The 20,957-nt window shown below is 37.6% G+C and overlaps 1 protein-coding gene across 1 annotated transcript in view; it reads right to left on the reverse strand.

Annotated features, from left to right (window-relative positions):
* Nucleotides 1–20,957, reverse strand: part of sdk (sidekick cell adhesion molecule) — a 385,895-nt gene that overhangs the window by 85,105 nt on the left and 279,833 nt on the right. The window contains exons 9-15 of the mRNA XM_071691428.1: nt 20,120–20,185; nt 14,953–15,072; nt 14,601–14,756; nt 11,299–11,528; nt 9,158–9,353; nt 7,247–7,432; nt 5,183–5,361 (exon numbers count right to left, since the gene is read on the reverse strand). Coding sequence (XP_071547529.1) covers nt 5,183–5,361; nt 7,247–7,432; nt 9,158–9,353; nt 11,299–11,528; nt 14,601–14,756; nt 14,953–15,072; nt 20,120–20,185 — 1,133 coding nt within the window. The remainder of the gene's footprint in view (nt 1–5,182; nt 5,362–7,246; nt 7,433–9,157; nt 9,354–11,298; nt 11,529–14,600; nt 14,757–14,952; nt 15,073–20,119; nt 20,186–20,957) is intronic.

Genomic DNA, 20,957 nt, shown 5'->3' on the forward strand with positions numbered 1-20,957 from the left:
GTAAGTAACTGTGATGAACTTTAGGATGCATGGATTACTAAATGTACAATCACAATGGCACATGCGGACATCCATCAAGCATGCAGCAACTGCAACATCTATCTATCTTTAACTCTGATGCATGTTCCTGCCTGGAACTCCCTCAAGGGGGTGGCCACAGCAATAGAGCATCCATAACTAGTGAACTCCAGAGCAGCTTCTTAGCCTTTAGTGCTCTACCTTGACAGGCCACTGGCAGAGGGCAACTCTCATGCAGTGCTTACAGAGGCTCCTACCTAACGTTCCTACAGACTACTATTACATAATGCACCTGCCTAATATTCTTATGTACTACCTCTACCTAGTGCTCCTGCCTGAATGTTCCTACCTACTACAAAAATGCTGGATTTCTTCAATACACAGTGTAATTCTAACTAAATAAAAATATGACTTATCATCAATACTTTATTCCCAATTCCATGCAGTTGTTCAGATGCACACAGCCTCCCAGTGATATACCCATTTCCAGTTTTCAAGAGTAAAACATAATCTTACATACAAATATATCTGACTCTTACTTTTTCATTTTGCACACAACACTGATTTAACAAATCTCCTCAATCTAGTTCCATACACAGAATGCATCACTAGCATTTGATTACAAAAACAATATAAAATAAATATTGGCCTGAAGTTGTCAAATTCTTAACTGACCAGAGAGCTTGGTGGCACTCTTCACAGACACTGTGAAGGGTTGTACAAAAGAGAGTGGAAGAAAAAGTTAATGTATGCAATCTGTAATGTAGAATCAGGAAAGAAAATAACAAAGGCTGATAAGGAAATTATAGGGCTCCTTAGATAAGAACAGGCGCTAAGCAAGAAGAAAGTAATAAAAAGGAAGGAATAAAATTCAAAATTTAACTTTAAAATGGCTGAAATGGCATGGGAAAACATGCCTAAATCAAGACCATCTCAGATAAAAAGGAATAAAGTGACAAAAAAAAAGAATGTAAAAATCAAACAGGAAAACTTCAGTGGCTAGTCTCCACACAGAAATGACAGGAAGCATAAGCCCAATGTGTGCCTCATGTTCATATCTTGGAAACAGTGACACTGTAAGCAGCTCAAAGGAAGTGGTACCTAAATAATAACTGTAAAACAGATTGTTCCTCTGAACTAGCTCCAATCCTTGCTTCTCTCTTTTGCTTCTGTCTACAAACCCAGAATTTTCCTTCCCCATGCCTTTGTGAAGCCCGTCTGTAAGAAAGAAGACTGCTCTAATCCCTTCATTTACTGCCCCACCGCTCTTACCTCTGCCATCTTCAAGGTCTGAAATTCTCCATACCTTTCACTTTCTGAAACACTCTGAATCCCATTTCCTTCCTTCTGCTGGACAGTATATTAAGAAGTCAAATCAGCACACTTTCTTTTTACGAGGTGTGCTTCACAGAAATTCAAACGGTTATGAAAGTGAAAAGGGATTCTAGGAAAAAGAAAAACTTCATGGCCCAGTACACACTGTCCCTAATGAGACAGGCATCTGAACAGAAGCAATCAAACTACAATTAGCAAAGAAAATGTAACAAAAGATAATCTCATTTATGCATTCAGTGTACATATAGAGAGGGATGGTTGAAGAGATGAAAATCAATGATATGGAAGGCTTTTGATTCCACTCTGGTCAATAGAGAGGTGAAGGAAAAACCACATTAAATATGTAATTACCTACTCGTACTGTATGGGGAGGGAGTTTACAACTTTTGAGCAATCTCTATCATGCCAAATTTTAATCTTCTGTATAAACATTGCATTTAGCAAAACCAATCAGTTTATTCCAATAACCCACTGCTCATATATCATAAAAGTACTTCTTTACATCTATCTATTTATTTATCATACTTTGTTGCTGTCTCCTGCATTAGCAAGGTAGCGCAAGGAAACAGACGAAAAAATGGCCTAACCCACCCACATACACATGTATATACATACACGTCCACACATGTACATATACATACCTATACATTTCAACGTATAAATATATATACATCTTTTTCTTTTTCTTTCATACTATTCGCAATTTCCCGCATTAGAGAGGTAGTGTTAAGAACAGAGGACTGGGCCTTTGAGGGAATATCCTCTCCTGGCCCCCTTCTCGGTTCCTTCTTTCAGAAAATTAAAAAAAAGAAAATATATACATACATACACAGACATATACATATATACACATGTACATAATTCATGCTTGCTGCCTTTATTCATTCCTGTCACCACCCCGCCACACATGAAATGACACCACCCCCCTACCCCCACACGCGCGTGAGGTAGCGCTAGAAAAGACAATAAAGGCCACATTCGTCCACACTCAGTCTCTACCTGTCATGTATCATGCACTGAAATCACAGCTCCCTTTCCACATCTATCTTAACAATTTTCTTGCTTAATTTCACTTTATGTACTCTGGTTGTTCAATCCCTACATCTTTCAAAAGTTTAAACTATTCAAATCTCTAACTTGTAGAGCACTTGTTTTTTGTGTCTTCTTTCCCTCTAATCTAACTTTGGATGACTCTGCTTTTAATCCTCAGTCTACTTCTCCTATTAAATCTTTGCCATCTTTTGCATCATCTTTGTAGAAGGTCGTCTCAGTACTTCCCCAGCTCCAGGTGGTCAACAGATATTTTCTCCTCAAGTCCTAAAGGAGTGTTCCCCTGAACTAGCTCCAATCCTTGCTTATCTCTTTTGCCTCTGTCTACAAACCCAGAATTTTCCTTCCCTATGCCTTTATGTAGCCCATCTGTAAGAAAGAAGACTGCTCTAATCCCTCCATTTACTGCCATCTTCAAAGTCTGAAATTCTCCATACCTTTCACTTTCTGAAACACTCTGAATCCCATCTCCTTCTTAATATACTGTCCAGCAGAAAGAAGTCAAATCAACACACTTTCTTTTTAAGAGGTGTGCTTCACAGAAATTCTAAATGGTTATGAAAGTGAAAAGGGATTCTAGGAAAAAGAAAAACTTCATGGTCCAGTACACACAGTCCCTAATGAGACAGGCATCTGAACAAAAGCAATCAAACCACAATTGGCAAAGAAAATGTAACAAAAGATAATCTCAGTTATGCATTTAGTGTACAAGGCATCCTGGCCAATTAAGCAATATCCATACCAGGGAATATCAGTAAAGATGCCAGAGAAGAATGACTGCTGAGCTCTCCATACAAGCCACAGGTGGCATGTCAACAGGGGAATAGAAGATAAGATTAATGAATTATTTATTTCATCTATCTACAGACACTTACGACCAAATTCTATGAAACAATCCTAGTTTTACCCAGGACCTGTTTCTTAAGGCTCCTATGGTGGCCCAAGGCTGCACTACTTATAACAGGGAAATGCAGACTCCTTTGGAGTGATAAGCTCTTTGGTAACAGTGTACTCCCAATGATACATCCTTACCAAACGGCATTTCACTTGTGGTGTAACCTCTTGCAGGTGGAGTGTGGCAACACTGGCTTGGTGAAACAGAAGATATAAGCAAGATTTTTGGTTGATAAACCCTAAAGGGGAAGATATATGCATTTGTTGTGAGACGGATCAAAATTAAAAATAGGTCAAAGCGTTAAAGGAGTAACGGTGGCAGCTGGAAACTCATACTAAGTGTCTGGATATCTGTTTCAGATTGTTAAAGGGGCACAAGTAAAGGGATCATCTTAGGTAAGGCCTGCATAGAGGATTTCAGATCACAGATGTGAAGAGAGCAGTGCTCTTTAGCAAGATGTCATACAGTCAAAGAGATGTGCACACAGGAATTCAAGAAAAGTATAGGGTCACTAGTTAAACATGGAAATAAATAGTAGGAAGAATGCAGAAACACTTAATAAGTAAAACTGATGGTCTGCAGCATACTGAACTACCATAATAGGCTGAACTCTACAGTCTAGAAAGGATAAGAGAGACATAACAGTATATGTACGGCAACAAGTAGAAGGCATAAAGAGCAATGTTTTATGTCTGAAGGTATCTCATAAACAAAATTATCAAGTAGAGAATACTTCAAGGTTTCATAAAAAAAGATATGAGACTAAACTTTATAAGAGCCATTCAAAAAATTTGGAAAGATTATGTAATCCATAACCAAGAGAAATAAGAAACATTCATGAAGTGATTTGAGAAACATTCAAATGAAGGCCAGACTCAATAATGAAGTCTATTCCTGATGAACTCCAGACAGATAACTATTTGAGAGGAAAAGCATCAGAGAAATGCAAACTAATTTATCACGCACTACATGCAATGAATTTTGTGTGCCAGCCCTGCCATTCTCACAAAATCTCATCATAAGTACTTGCTGGTAGGTAGACACTCATTATCATGTTCATTACAAGGGAAGATACCACCAAACTTATATTCACCATACCCTTTAAATACATAAATTCACTCCATCTACACCAATCTTACCTTCATTATCTATCTGTCTATCTACCTATATCTTTGATGCCTGTGCCCTCTAGGAATTCCCATCTAAGAGGTGGCCTCAGCAAAAGAGTCTTCGCTTATCCCTGTCCTGACGTGCCTCCCTCACGTAAACCATTCCAAAAACTCTTGCCCCATTTCTCTCCCTCCAGTGCTCTTCTGCCACTGCATCCTCAATAAACCATAATTCATTTCATCCTTGACAAAACCATCTTTACCTTATCCTCAACAAACACACCTTCACTTCATCCTTGCCAAGAGCATCTTCACTTTACTCGTAACAGACACATCTTTACTTCACCCTCAAAAATAAATCTTCACTATCCCTTAAAAAAGAAAATCCCCTTTCATCCAATGGCATTTGACCTGACCTTATGAGTCAGGTCACTACACCCTCATCCTCACTAAATCCTTGAAACCACTGGCTTCAGATCTGATCCTGAGAGGTCAGTTTAAAGGTGGGGGTTTGGGCACAAATCAAGAGAGGGAAAAAGATAAGTAACAAAAATAAGAAACTGAGCAAAAACATATTCTCCTTCCAATACAGACAGACGTAATCATGTGGCGATGAGCTGGAATGATGATGAGGTATGGGGGTACTAAATGAATTTCTCCCGGTGTATTGTGAATAATGATATGATTAATACATATCTACAATCCTTGAGTTTAAATGAGTACTGATAAAAGCCATGATGTGTGAGTTTTTATGTTCAACTGAAAAATAACAAACCTCTTTGGTTATGTTGCGATAGTACCACTGAGAATCTTTATAGCCCCAAAGTCTATAGCGCACCATGTAGCCTAGAATCACCCCATTCCTGTCTTCGTCTGGTGGAGCCTCCCACTGAATCATAATTTCCGTAGAGGATCTGGGAGAGCCCACCAACCCTTGGGGAGGTCCTGATGGTGCTGCAGGTAAACGAAAATCATTAGCCAGGAAAACAGACAATAAAGGCCACATTCGTTCACACTCAGCAGTCTCTAGCTGTCATGTGTAATGCACTGAAACAACATCTCCCTATCCACATCCAGGCCACACAGAGCTTTCCACAGTTTACCCCAGACGTTCAGTCCACTGACAGCATGCTGACCCCGGTATACCACATCATTCCAATTCACTCTATTCCTTGCACACCTCTCATCCTCAGGAACAAATGAAGAAATGGCCTCATTTGCTAACATCCACTCTATAGCTGTCATGTAGAATGCTCCATAACCAGAGCCCTTTATCAGCAAGCAGGGCCCCCGAAGACCTTTCCCTAATTTCTCCCAGCCACTTCACATGCCCTGTTTCAGTCCACTGATAGCATGTCATCTGTAAACCATATCTCTCTAATTTGCTCTGTCCCTTGCAAGCCTCACACCCTCCTGCATGTTCAGTCTCCAAGCCTTAAAACATCCTTCACTCCGTTCCTCTACTTGCTCCTTGGTTTCCTCCTTTTCCCTGATCTCTCCACTTCTGACAAGTATACCCTCATGGTCAACCTTTCCTCACTCATCCTCTCAATATGTCCAAACCAATAAAGTAAATCCTCTTCATCTCTCTCAGTATGTTTTTTCTTTTGGAAATATACTAGAACATAGTTTGCAAGAGTTCTCCTAATATCATTCCATGATTATATATATATATATATATATATATATATATATATATATATATAAAAAATTGGTCATAGCTATTCCATACTTTCTTCTACAAATGCAGGGCCTGTGGAAATATGTCCTACACAGGCCTCCTTCCTTCTTATATTATCCTGCTAAAATCACTGTTACTTTTTACATTTTTCAATTTCCTCAACATTTAAGTTATCCAACAAATTATGTATTTTCTGTGGGATCACCATGAATGCATGACATGTAAATTTACTTATCGCTGTGGCTGTAGTGGTAATGAGGAAAAATCTTTTTTCCTCATACCTTCTTGGCAATAGAAGAGGTCTCTATATTATATCATTTTTATTTTGCTTTGTCGCTGTCTCCCGCGTTAGCGAGGTAGCGCAAGGAAACAGACGAAAGAATGGCCCAACCCACCCACATACACACGTATATACATACACGTCCACACATGCAAATATACATACCTATACATCTCAATGTATACATATATATATATATATATATACACACACAGACATATACATATATACACATGTATATAATTCATACTGTCTGCCTTTATTCATTCCCATCGCCACCTCGCCACACATGAAATAACAACCCCCTCCCCCCTCATGTGTGCAAGCTAGTGCTAGGAAAAGACAACAAAGGCCCCATTCATTCACACAGTCTGTAGCTGTCATGTAATAATGCACCGAAACCACAGCTCCCTTTCCACATCTAGGCCCCATGGTTCACATGCCCTGGTTCAATCCATTGACAGCACGTCGACCCCAGTATACCATTCCATTGGAACACTTCAATAGATGTCAGCAAGTTTCAAGGATTATAAACTTAAAACTATAATATTTCCAACATAATGACAACTTCTGTTTCATTCATTTCTTAGCCTCTTCATACATACTGTATACAAACATTTCTAACTTCATTACAAACTTAAAACTATAATATTTCCAACATAATGACACCTGTTTCATTCATTTCTTGGTCTTTTCATACATACGGTATATGAACATTTCTAACTTAAGACTTTTTGTAAGTGTGTCTATTTGGTAAACAGTATATAAACAAAGCAACAAAACATGATTTGGTATCCAGACAATCAAGCCAACATAAGCATTTTGTAAACTTTCAAGATTAAATAATTTGCAATGCACTCAAGCATCATTTAACCTACCTTCTTGTGGCAAGATAACTGTGTTAGATGGCTCAGAGGGAGATCCCTCCCCAACATTGTTTACTGCTGACACTCGAAACTGGTAGGCTGTGGAAGGTCTTAAGTCTCCTACGACTGCTTCATTAGCTGTAGCACTTACATTAGTTAGCACTGTAATCCAGTTCAACCCAAGATCATCAACTATCCCTGGAAATACAAAATATTACTCTAAAAATCTCTACTCAAGAACACCATAACTTTTTTTTAACAGAGTAAAAAACTTAGGTTAAGGTGAATTACATTAAATCAAATACTGTTTTAAGACATTAACATATTCTACAGTTAAGCAGGTCTGCCTTAGTATTTTATTAGAACAGATGAAAGAGCAAACTGAGGATTTTTTCCAAAGGCTTCTTCCCCATAGCACCTTGCCACTAGAAGAAATGGAAGCATATTCTATTTATTATTCCCCTAGGACCAATTTCTATAAAAGAGTCCAAATTTTCCCTTGGAACTCTTATTCATGACTTCTATTCAACCTAAGGCTACACTACTTCCAGTGTCATAAAAATGTATATCAACTCTTTCCAAAGACTCCTATTTAACCCAAGGTTAAACTACTTCCAGTAAACCCTGTGGAGTGAAAAGTTCTTTAATGAGGCTGTACTTCAAATGATATGGTTTCACCAGTGGTGACTTTTCACTCACGGTGTAACCTCTCACACAGGCACCTTACAAAATCGATAAAAAATCTTTTTCAAATACACATATATGTCTTTCCCAATACCTATGACCTGGCACATTTCAAGACAGGTCTTTCAAGTGCTCAAAAATTAATTTATACTTTCCCTTGTCTTTTCTTTTTCTGTTTCATAATTCTCTTTTTATTTAAATCAAGGCTTAGCCTTGACCACAAAAATGCAATTGCTAAACACTGTCATGAAAATGATCACCACATAGATTTTGAAAATCCCTTTATTCTATACCCTTCTGCTGATTATGTCATATGCAATGCCTTTGAATCTGTTTCAATTGCTAATACTAAGGTAACTTTAAAGCCCATCCTAGAATTAACCAAATCATTAGGGGAGAACTGGGAAAATTTTTTTTAAAAAAGTTGTTAAAGACACACCCAGCTACCCAGGTCAACACTCACCATGGGACACCCCTCAAACACACTCCCTTTTAAAGGTTACTGCTGGTCAAAGCAGATAGTGGTTGGTCTGCACTGGTTGGTGCTAGATGGGGGATTTAAATAACTCTTAAGTACTGGCACCTGATGAGGTGGACTGTCTCCATGAAACATGTCATGCCACATGTAGAGAAAAATTACACGTTACATAAAATTGTATGAACTTCTACTGTAGTGCGATTTCACCATATATACTATTAACATATTAACATCCACTTATACACTTAGTTGCTCTCTCCTGCATTAGCGACGTAACGCAAGGAAAGAGACGAAAGAATGACCCAACCCACCCACATACACATGTATATACATAAACGCCCCCACACGCACATATACAGACCTATACATTTCAACTCATACATAACACACATCTCTCTTACCCTTTCATTACTTACTCGATCAAACCACCTCACACCACATATTGTCCTCAAACATCTCATTTCCAACACATCCACCCTCCTCCACACAACCCTATCTATAGCCCACATCTTGCATTACTCTGTCAAGTCTGAAAAGCTAACACCTTCATGCCCAGAGGTTGTCAAATAACTCCCATGGCAATGTTGAAACATTTGTTGCTTAATAAGACACACAATAACAATCTAAATCCCCATCTTCAAAAGACTTCCTTAAACTACAAGACATATCAAATAAAATTCATATCTAGAAAAATATATCTTTCACTACACCACCATCTATTCAAACATCTGCAATATAGCCCACCTAAAAATCAAACATACCTTCTGTGGGGACTTCTCTCTTTTGAATGATAAATTTTATTATAGGACTATTTCCATCAAATGTTGGAGTCCAAGAAACCTTCACTGATTTTGGGATGCGAGGTGTTCGATTAGCTTGCACACCAGTTGGAGCATAAGGCAGCTCTATCACTTCTAAACTTGCAGAACGAGTTTCATTCCCTCCTGATGATATTACCTGGAATGTGCCACAGAGGTCTGAGGTTAAGGAAGCTAAATTAATCTTATATGCATCTAACTATAACATCTGAGTACAGGTTTGTACATACTTGGAAATCTAAATGAGCCAATATTTATTAATGTAATGCACGAAAACTTGCATCTAAATAAAAAAGGGAAAACTTTTTTTCAATATTTCTTTTATCGCAATTCACAGGCAAGCAGGTATGAATATATACATGTTTGTATATATCAGAGTATGTGTATGTATATGTATGTATATGTGCATATATGGGAGTTTATGTATATTCATGTGTATATGTAAGTGGATGAGCCATTCTTAGTCTGTTTTCTGGCACTACCTCGCCGACACAGGAAACAGTGATTATGTATAATGAATAAATAAATATCAATTGTGGTTTGCTGATAATACAGCACTGGTGGCTGATTCAGGTGAGAAACTGCAGAAGTTGGTAATTGAGTTTGTTAAAAGTTTGTGAAAGCTGAGAGTAAACGTGAATAAAAGCAAGGTTATTAGTATGGTTGAGGGACAAGTTAACTGGGAGGTAAGTTTGAATGGAGAAAAACTGGAGGAAGTGTTTTAGATATCTTGGAGTGGATTTAGCAGCGGATGGAACCATGGAAGTGGAAGTAAGTCACAGGGTGGGGGAGTGGGCAAAGGTTCTGGGAGCATTGAAGAATGTGTGGAAGGCAAGAACATTATCTCGGAGCAAAAATGGGTATGTTTGAAGGAATAGTGGTCCTAACAATGTTATATGGTTGAGCTAAGGTTGTGCAGAGGAGGGTGGACATGTTGGAAATAAAATGTCTGAGGACAATATGTGGTGTGAGGTGGTTAGATTAAGTAAGTAATGAATGGGTAAGAGAGATGTGTGGTAATAAAAAGTGTGTGGTTGAAAGAGCAGAAGAGGGTGTATTACAATGGTTTGGTTACATGGAGAGAATGTGTGAGGAAAGACTGACAAAGAGGATATATGTGTCAGAGGTGGAGGGAATGAGGAGAAGTGGGAGACCAAATTGGAAGTGGAAGGATGGAGTGAAAAAGATTTTGAGCGATCAGGGCTTGAACATACAGGAGGGTGAAAGACTTGCAAGGATTAGAGTGAATTGGAATGATGTGGCATACTGGGGTCAACATGCTATCAATGAAGTGAACCAGGGCATGTGAAGCATCTGGAGTAAACCATGGAAAGTTTTGTGGGACCTGGATGTGAAGAGGGGGCTGTGGCTTCGGTGCATTACACATGACAGCTAGAGACTGAGTGTGAACGATTGTGGCCTTTATTGTCTTTTCCTAACACTACCTTGAGCTCGCGCAGGGGTGAGGGGGGAATGCTGTTTCATGTGTCGTGGGGTGGTGACAGGAATGGATGAAGGCAGCAAATATGAATATGTATATGTGTATATATGTATGTCTGTGTATGTATATGTATGTATACATTGAAATGTATAGGTAAATATATGTACGTGTGTGGGCACTTATGTATATGCATGTGTATGTAGGTGGGTTGGACCATTCTTTCTTCTGTTTCCTTGCGCTACCTTGCTAACGCGGGAGACAGCAACTAAGTATAATAATAATAAAAAAAAATTATATATATATATATACACAGACAATATATATGTTCAGTGGGTGTTCTGGTTGGGTTACTGGAGTGGCATAACTGAGAGGGGGCCAAAGAAACACTTTCAACAACAACATTTTTTGGTTAAGGTCCATAAAGTAAGACAGCCAAGGGGCACAGAGTTACTGGAGGTGCAAGATTATGGTGAAAAAGAGCAATACGAGACAGGCTAGGAAGGGGTCATGTGATGTTTGTGGAAAGAATCCCATACATCCATGTGTGGGTGAGGCACATTTTACTGATTAGAATAACAATCTCTGCAAAAGTATGCTACCATAGTTTACAACATGAAAAAAAAATTCATTAAAAGATCCTTACCACACAAGTATATAGTCCAACATCTGCTGCTCTAACTTCTTGTATTTCCAATGTTCCATCCTGTCGCACACTTATTCGAGGACTTCCTTCCGAGTCAATGGCATTATTTTCATGAAACCAATGGACATGGACTAACACCGTTGGAGCATGAGACACCTTACATTGCAGAGTTGCTACTCGACCCAATATAACTCGTGTATCCACTGGAGGTTGCGATATCTGAGTTTTTACTGCAAAGCAAATTACCAGTACACATATGATTAGGGTACAGTGAAACACAAGCTGATATAAAATATCATATTCTACTTATCGTTGTACTACCATTATTCCTGACTGAACTTGTATCTAGCTGCCTACTTGCAGTTATGTCATGAATCAAAAGTCACCTTTGTCAAATTTGTACACTCTGAGCAAAATCTCATTGAAAAACTCTTCACTCCAAAAGAGGTTATCCTCTCCATGCCACAAATTGTAGTGCACCCTTGAAGCTGCAAGGTAAAATGAAGCCCTTAGGTTATATAATAAGAGTAAAAAGTAATCCTCCAACAATTTAGTCCTATGCCAGTTCATTTAAATCACCCATCACAGCCATCCTCCACTGCTCTTTCTTGCTTTTAATAAATGATAACTTTAACCTCCAATTCTTTATTACTATAGGCAAATATTAATGCATTTTTCACTTGAAACCTATTACTTATGAGTCTCAACTCTAAATTCAATGAAACATATTTTCAAACCACCCATCACTAATTCATGTTCACACATCTTCCATGGTAAATCCATCTGCATCATGATGCAAACCTGACTTCAAACCCTCCCACCTCATCACATCTGAAGGGCCTGTAATCTATCAACCTTCTCTTTCAGATGCCTTACAATCTAATTTACCCTTTCTACAAATGACTACAACCTCCATCCTTTTATCTTCATTCTTCTCAAAGTCCAGTAGAGCTACTCCTTCCTTGGCTCTCACTCTTCTTCCCCGAGACATTCTCAAACCATTCCCCCCCCCCCCCAGCTTTATTTTACTCACAGCTAGAATATCCATGTCTCTTTCCTTAAACATACGTCCATACACCCCAGCCTGAGCCTTCATTGTGGATGAGCACTCCTCACTAGGCTCTTTCTTCTGCTCCATCTTTTTGAAATTGACATAGAAGGGGAAGGTCCCCAGCCCTGGGCTTACTCCCTTCTTAGTTGCCTTCTACGAAATCCAGGGAATACATGAGTAGGATTCTTTCTCCACTATCTCCAGGGACATTAATATTACAATCATTATCATTAAACAATCCCCAAACCATCTTCAAAGCTGCACTCGACTCAAGAGCAGGAAAATGGTATGTCTTTGAAAAGAATGTACTCTCCATCCATTCACAATAATACTGCCTTGTCAAAGCTGGCTTCTTGTTTGTGTTGTTAGCAAAACCATGCAGAGTCTGATAACACCTAAGTACGCTATAGTAAGACCCATATATGTGACATTACTTACCATAGGATAGGGCTTGCATTGTAAGGGTGTACAAAGGAAACCAACACAAGAGTATTACCTTATCCTTTCCTTAAAAGAAAATATAGCTCCTTTGTTTATAATCCAATCTTTAATGATCAAATATTCTTAAAATCTTCAATGATTGGTGCACTTCCTTATCAGGACAGAAATCTTCCATTGAAAAAACCGAAAAATTCCTTTCCTTCTAAGAACTAGGTGTATTTCAAAAATTTTCTAGATACTCCACTGAAATTGACAATGGATATATATCAAAGGAAACTTCTTTGGACTTCTCTGCAAAACATCTAAAAAAACATTTCATCAAGATTTTTCAATACCCCTGAAAGTTTCTGGTCAATCTACTATCTACCTATATCTATATCTCTGATGCCTGTTCCAAGTGGAACTCCCTCAAAGAGGTAGCCACAGCAACAGTCTCCATAGCTAAAGAACTCCAGAGCAACTTCTTAGCCTTTGAGAGGCTCCTACCTAATGTTCCTAATGACTGCTACTATCTAATGCTCATACCTACAGCTCCCACCTAATTTTTCTACAAAATAATCCAGCCGAAATGTTCCTACCTATTACTTCCATCTACTGCTCCTACCATTTTGTCAAAAGGAAGGGTTAGTGCACAAAGCTCACTGCAGGAAAATCTAGAATTACAAAGAATGAGCAGCACGAGTTCAGTGTTGTCAAGCATTATGTGTGAAATGACGAGCTTGTACGTTCGTGGACAGAATGCCAGTAGTCCACATGTTAGTGAGGGAGAAAGAAAAGACAGCTACCTGGGTCAAAGAAGTGCAACTTAACCACTACAGTACTGGTTCATTAAGAAATGTCACTAACTCTCTTGATACCCAGGCGGATAGTTTTGGTTATCTACCTCCTTGGTCTTTGGCTGCCTATCAACTACTACCTTCCAGTCAATCTACAATACACAAAATCTTAGAATCTAACCTTTATAAATGAGTCTACTAATCCTGTTATCTTTACCGACACTGGTTGACAATGCCTAAACCAAACAATCCTCTTAATGAGAAAAAAGTGACAGCAAGGAGAGGATATGGCACCCCAAGAGCAAGGTATTCAGAAAAAATATAAGGATGAATGGGCTATATGCACACACTAGTGCTGGTACCAGGATGCACAAAGAGAAAGTAAATAAAAAATCACTCTGCTTAACAGTGAAACTTTTACTGGATGTGGATAAAAAAATGCTCTCCTAACTTCATCCTTAGCAATAATTTCTATTTCATAAACTTTTATCTGTTCTCTTTTACCCCTTGAAAGACACCATCATACTTCAATGGCAACCAAGCCTCACTTCTCCATATTCTACCTTTACCCTGCAACCTTGACCCTCTCCTGCCATCTTCCACTTGAACCTGTTTTCCTCCTTTCAAAATGATCGATTACTCTCTGTAAAATTCCCATTTATGCTATTTTTGCAAGCTTACTAAAATTTGTTATCAACATGCTTCATCTTCTTTTTACTGTAATATCTGATGTCTTAAACAGCATATCTTTAGCTCCTACACTCTCTGGGGATACCTCTTCAACTGACTAATTTCATTCAATACATATATTGCTGACACAGTGAAGGGTGTGAAGGAGGTCAGTATCAGTTAAAGATACTTTCTTAAAGTATGAAACTGAGAGCAGGTGTTGAGAAAAATATCAATATTTCACATAAAAATGTCAGATCCATATAGTTTCTGCTGCAATATACACGTATTCATTATACAACTAGATTGCTGTGAAAATTAAAACAATCAAAATTATCAGCTACTAATCAGTTCAAGCCATTCACCTAGGATGGAAAGCCATGCATCTCCTGACACAGTTCCTGCTTCATTGGCACGAAGGCAGGTGTATTTTCCCTCATCCCGAGTGTTGACACCAGCTATCAGCAGGTCTCCTGTGCTAAGTATCTGATAGTGACCATTTTCCACCAGTTCCATATCATCTGTAAAAATGTTTTTATGTACAGTATTGATTTGAACTCTTAACTATTTCTGTCTTTGCTCTCATATCACAGTCATATGTGCTTACTATGCAAGGATAGGCCTGATATTAGTATTTGATTCTGCATATATAAAACAAACAAACAGATACTGGCTAATTCCTTTTTGCCTTTATGAAAAGAAGACCTTATATCATACCGTTATATAACCAAGTAACATTGGGTTGCGGGGCTCCCCCTGCACGACAAGATATAGTAGCATCTTGTCCATCCAGTATGGTCATGTTCTTTGGGGTTTCCGTCATGAGGGGAGCAGATGCTGCAAGACACATATAAATATTACTTATTAATCACAAACAATATCAAAGTAAAAAATATCACATGAAAGTTACAAAGGAGCCTACGTTAAGAAAAGAATATTTCATATTTGCATTTCTCCCTTTTTCTCTCATACTTTTCCCTCAACTGTTCATCATTAACATAAGAAAAACAAATAAAGAGGACCCTCCACACTCAAATAAGCATAACAAACTGTGAATCAACTTTCAGTAAAGAAGACTAAAATATCTTTCAAAATATGTTTATGTCAAATCAGGCCTGTAATTTTTAAAGATGTATGGTATCAAGTCAAAAGCATGCAATGACAGGAGTAAAATGAATTATCTATCATCATCATCAAGACATTATGTTTCCATATAAAACAGGCAGCTGATTACAATAAAAATTTTCCAATGCTAAAGAAAAACACAATTCAGCTTTTAGTTATTCACACCACTTTTGTTATGTGACACCAAGTGCATTTCAGTCAAATACATATGGTATTTAGTAACAAGTACTCAACAAAAAATTCTCCATATCAGCTTATCAAAATCATGTTAGAAACTGTCAAGACAACACAATTTTCTTTAATCCACTCTGAAAACAATGGAAAGTGAGCTAAATGCTGAAGCTACAAGTTATATGAAAATATACAACTAAAATGCCTAACAAGACTTGTACCTCCATTTCATCATTTCCACACTTGCAGGGATAAACAAATAACACAAAAAGACGAGTCCTTTTAAAAAAGGAAAAAGAAAATCAAGAAGCCAACTTTTCATGCTAAAGAAACATCTTATAGTACCTTATCTTCCTGCCCCAGGACCCTCTTCTAATAAAGCTCCCACAACACTGAGGAAGCTGGCCACATCCAACATGCAGGACCACAGCTAAAGCAATGTGGTGATGCTAAGTCTCTGTCTTTTAGTGATGAGTGCAGGTTGTCTGTGAAGGTGTTAGTGTCTTCAGTGTAGAAGCTGCATCTTAGGCATGAGGGAAATTTGGTATGGTGATCTGATATTTGTAGTGCTGGAGAGATCACAGGTATCCAGAATATATATGGGAAAGTATAACATATTTATTTCTACTCAATAGTGTCAGATAGACATAAGGTTAGTTGGGTGGTTTAAAAATGGGTTGGGTTGGGGCTAGTGCTTGGCAAGAAATTACAGTGTGAATAAATTTTGTCAGGTTTTTGTTTGTTGAAGAAGGGGATCTGTATATGCAAGTTGTAAACATGACAGACAGGGGTAGCCTTTCATTTGTGCTTGGAAGATGGTGGCTGGTTATCTAGTGGTTTCGGTAAGAGAGGTCTAGCACTGTTGCAAAGAACCGAGTGTCAAGCACTCTGAGGTGGGGCTGCACTGAAAGTATTTTTGTTTTGCTGTGCAGGTACTTAATGTTTCCGACTCCAAAGCAACCAATGAGAGTTCTGGGTGATCTGTTTTGTTATGTTTGTACTTCTATTACAGTTGCTTTTGAATGGGTGAATGATCAGCCAAGTGAAGCACACATAAAGGTGGAGCAAATATATTGCTTATAGAGAATACTAATGGATTCTTTTTCTTGACTAATGTTGGTGTCCTAAATGTTCTGAGGGCACTTGGTTTGTTAATGGCATTTGTGCCAATGTTTATCGTGAGGAGATGAATGTCAATCAAGAGTCATTTGTGATATCCAGTATGGGTGGAGATCTGTTGAGTGGAAGTGGTTGATCATTCAGGGTTATAGGAGGATAAACACTGAATTCATGTTCATCTCTGATTAAGAGCGTGATGGTGATATCTGTGAAGGTACACATTATGTTCTGAGTGAGCCAATGTTCTGATTAAATAATGTAGTGCTACATGTCCTTTGTTGCTTGTGTAGCTTTAAGATGCTCTAGAGTAACTTTTCTCTTTTCAGTCACTTGCATATAGTGCACTCTTACACTGAAGTTTGTGGGGAGTGAAGGAAAATCATGCAGAAAGAGACTAAAGACAGCTGGAAAAAAGAAATGATCACTGAGAGACTTCACTGTTAAGCTTGAGGGTTTAGGAGGAAAGGCTTTTATGAGTGACTTTGGCTTGGAAATCAGCTATAAAGTTGACTAAAACAATAATTTCATTTTTATGGAGAGTGATATCAAGTATCTTCTGTATGGGCATGACAGGGAAGGGTGCCAAATGCTTTGTGGATGTTTATTGCCACTAGTGCTGTGGGGGAGGGTGACTGCAGCTAGCTGAAGCTTTCCGAGATGTGTTGTATAATGTCTGAGTGCAGAGTGGTAGAGGAGAAAAAAGATCTAAGCCATGTTATGTGGGTGAGAGTAGGATATCTTGGATGACCATGATGGATCAGTATTTTAAGTAGTTTGAATATGGCACTAGCAGTGATAAGGCGCAGTAAGAAAAGGCAACGTTGGGGGGTTGGAGAGTCTCAGGATGTGCACCAAGCAAGCAAGCTTCCAGGTGTTTGGGATTTTTATTGTATAACCAGTAATTGAATAAATATGCAAGTGCTTGTATTGCTCAAGGGCCAAAGTTCCTTATGTAGCAGTTTGAAGTGTTGTCAAGGTATGCTACAGGAGAGTTATTGTTTTAATACAGTACGGATTCTAACCATCCTGTCAATGGGTATAGCTAGTTTATGAATGATCTTTGAAAGTGTTTCATGTGTGTACATGAGTGTTATTTGACAAGATATGTTACTAGTATGGGTTAAATTTGTTCTATAGTATATACTGACAGAGACTGGTTTTCTCTGAATTTGTTTCTTTTATGAGGTCTGCATAGTGTGAAAAGAAGATTGGGCTATACTGCTTTCTATGTCCTTGTGGTACATTTCTAATGACTTCATTGCTGATGCTGTTCAAATGTGAGCTGGCATGGTCTATGAATAGAAATTCATTTCTCTATGTATATCTTTTGACACTCTCCCTCCAGGAAATCCCATCAAGAGGGTTGGCCAAGGCAAAAGACTCCACTTATCCTGGATCTTACATGCATCCCTCGCATACATCATTCCACACATTCTTACCCCATTTCTCTCCTATCAAAACTCTTCCACTGTAATTCCCCAAGTCACAGGTGGTCTTCTCACACCAACCCCTTTAATTGTACTATTATACAATCTTGTAAACTCCTCGTCTCGTATTCTCTCCTCATAATTAGGCCTTATCTACCTATCTAACAGAAAAATATTCAGCTTCCTTCATACAAGGTTAGGAACATGGAGCAGATACAGAGGAAACAGTGACCTACTTCATAGTTAATATGATCACAAATGCCACAACTTTGGTCCTGTGCTTTAAAAAGGCATCTTGCACAGTGCAACAATTATATTTCATAATTTGGCCATATCTACCAATCTTACAAAAAAAAAAAAAGATTCAACTTCCTATGAACTGGGTTAGGAATACTGGGTATAAACATGCAGCATGCAGTACTTGCAGAGGAAGCAATGATTTACTTCAATGATAAAATGATCACAAATGTCACAATTTGGAATGAGATGCTTTAAGAGAGCAAATATACATTCCATTAAAATGAGGAAACCATTAAAATGCTATAATAAAAATTTGATCTAGAGCTCTTTCTTTAATGTAACAGCTATGATCAGTAGTCAATATATGTAAACTGTCCATTCAACTTTTGTGTAAGCATTGTTTATTGCTGCTAAACCCAATTCTATCTCAAATGTCAAATACAGTGCTGCAACTTTTGTAATTTCTTAATTTCAAAAAGCTGTGCTAAAATATGAAAAATTTTAGCTTCATTATAATTTTTCTTTTATTGTGAAGAACAATATTTAACATATAATACCTGTAATAACTAAAGCAGCATTTCTTAACATTCTGAATCTTTCTTCAAATAAACAGTTGAAAATTCCTAGCCTCATCAGGACAAAATGAAACCCCATAGATTTATATGTACTTGAGTATCATTTCGACCATTAAAGGTGAATCTGACTTAGTGAAAAATACAACAATTTTGTTATACATGTGAAAAACAAAAAATCAAATAGTAAATAATCACACTGAGTAGCCTGTGGTTACAGTTTTCTGGTAAGCATATAAATTTTGGGGGTAATAAGTGAGATAGCAACTTAAAGAGTACTTTCATGTTGGTGACGCATTCTTTCCTTTGCTTTTATACTTGTGATAGGAAATGATTTCTCACAAAGATATAACAGAAAAGAGTAACATTTCTTGGTAGCTTTAACATCATACTGTTCTTATTCTTCTTTACTTTCAACCAAAAAGCTTCTGAGGCAGACTCTTGGAGAGTATTCTTGCAATAACAGCCTGGTTAAAAATAAAAACAAGCAATTCAGCAAGGCAATGCCTTACTTTGATAGCTTCATATGATTATGATGAAACTTAGCATCCCACAGTGGTATGCATCCCATCACTTAAGAAACACTGGTCTAGTGTATTCCTTTACCAATGAAGATTTCTCCAACAGGAGAATCTGCAACTTCTATATGGGACTCTGTGTCTAAATCAAACTCTTGTGACTTGCACATAGAATTTCTCTAGAGCAATCACAGTTACTTATCAATCCAATCAATCTCTTCATAAAATCCCTTTATGAAATGTGTGTTTGAATAACAATCTTTTTATTATTTCCTTATCTAATGGGACAATTTTATATCAAACATAGTATTCAAATTACTTATCAATCCCATCAATCTCTTCATAAAATCTCTTTATGAAATGTGTGTTTGAATAACACAATTTTTCCAATATATGGTCTCTTTCCTGATGTAAAGGGACAACTTATAACAGTTCATGGAAGATACAAAAATATAAAGATTTCATTACAAGTTCATTCTAGTCTAGAGAAGATTTGAGAATGAAAGCTTTGATATGCTGCACACACTAAAAAAATATGCTGACTTCAGTTACTTACAACGTACACCTTCGTTATAAACAGTGCATTACTTACTACAAGATCATAAAGTGATTATGTTAACAATGAAGTACTAAAAGCATTTCTGAGGACCTTAATCAATCCAAGCTAAGACAAACACAAGCATGAACATGCACTTGTTAGTACAAATCTTACGATAGGGATCATTAGTCCTGGCTTGCAAGGACCTGTGTTTACGCTTAGAAGGTTCGCCCCACCGTGCTGCCAGAAAATCACAGATAATGTCATTCACAGAACAGAAAACTACAAGCTATGAAAAGGAAGAAAAGGCTTTAAACTAGATTTATAATACTTATAAAATAGGCATTTTTTAAAGTAAACTACAACTGATAGTGGTAAATAATACAAAGATCAACCAGATTAACAATGATAACAATCTTGTATCATCAAAATAATTAAACAAAATCATACTCAGCCAATGCAGGCATCACTTCCAATGGGAAGTTAAATCATCCATGGACTTTTATTTAATAATCATTATTACTTGAGTAGGAAGAGAAGGAAGGTTAAAACAGTGGTGGCAACTAATCTATGAAGAGAAATGGGCAAGTAAGTAAGTGTTTAATTAAGTGGATGAGTGAGTGTATAAACATAACTATCATGTACGTGGTAAGAAGACAGAGTTTTAAACTCATTTTGCCCCATCTATCTTTCCATACATACCATGTACTTAATCTAATGTGTATAAACACCAATACATCCCATCCTAAGCCAGGTACTCATTCATCAAACAACCCTGAGTGATGGATAAACAGCTGAGTTGGCTCTGCACGAAAGCTAAAAACTTGGGTATTTTGGAGTAAGTTTAAGAAGAAAATTACTGTTTATCAATCTCTTAATATTTCTAGACACATTATATCACATAAAGTACAATATGCTGTTTTGTGCATTACATGAAAACATTCAAGATTATTAACATGTGGCAAAATAATGCACTTTACTAACGAGTTCAACCATACTCACATTACATAAG

The sequence above is a fragment of the Panulirus ornatus genome, chromosome 50, assembly GCF_036320965.1.
Source record: "Panulirus ornatus isolate Po-2019 chromosome 50, ASM3632096v1, whole genome shotgun sequence".
NCBI classification, from domain to species: Eukaryota; Metazoa; Arthropoda; class Malacostraca; order Decapoda; family Palinuridae; genus Panulirus; species Panulirus ornatus.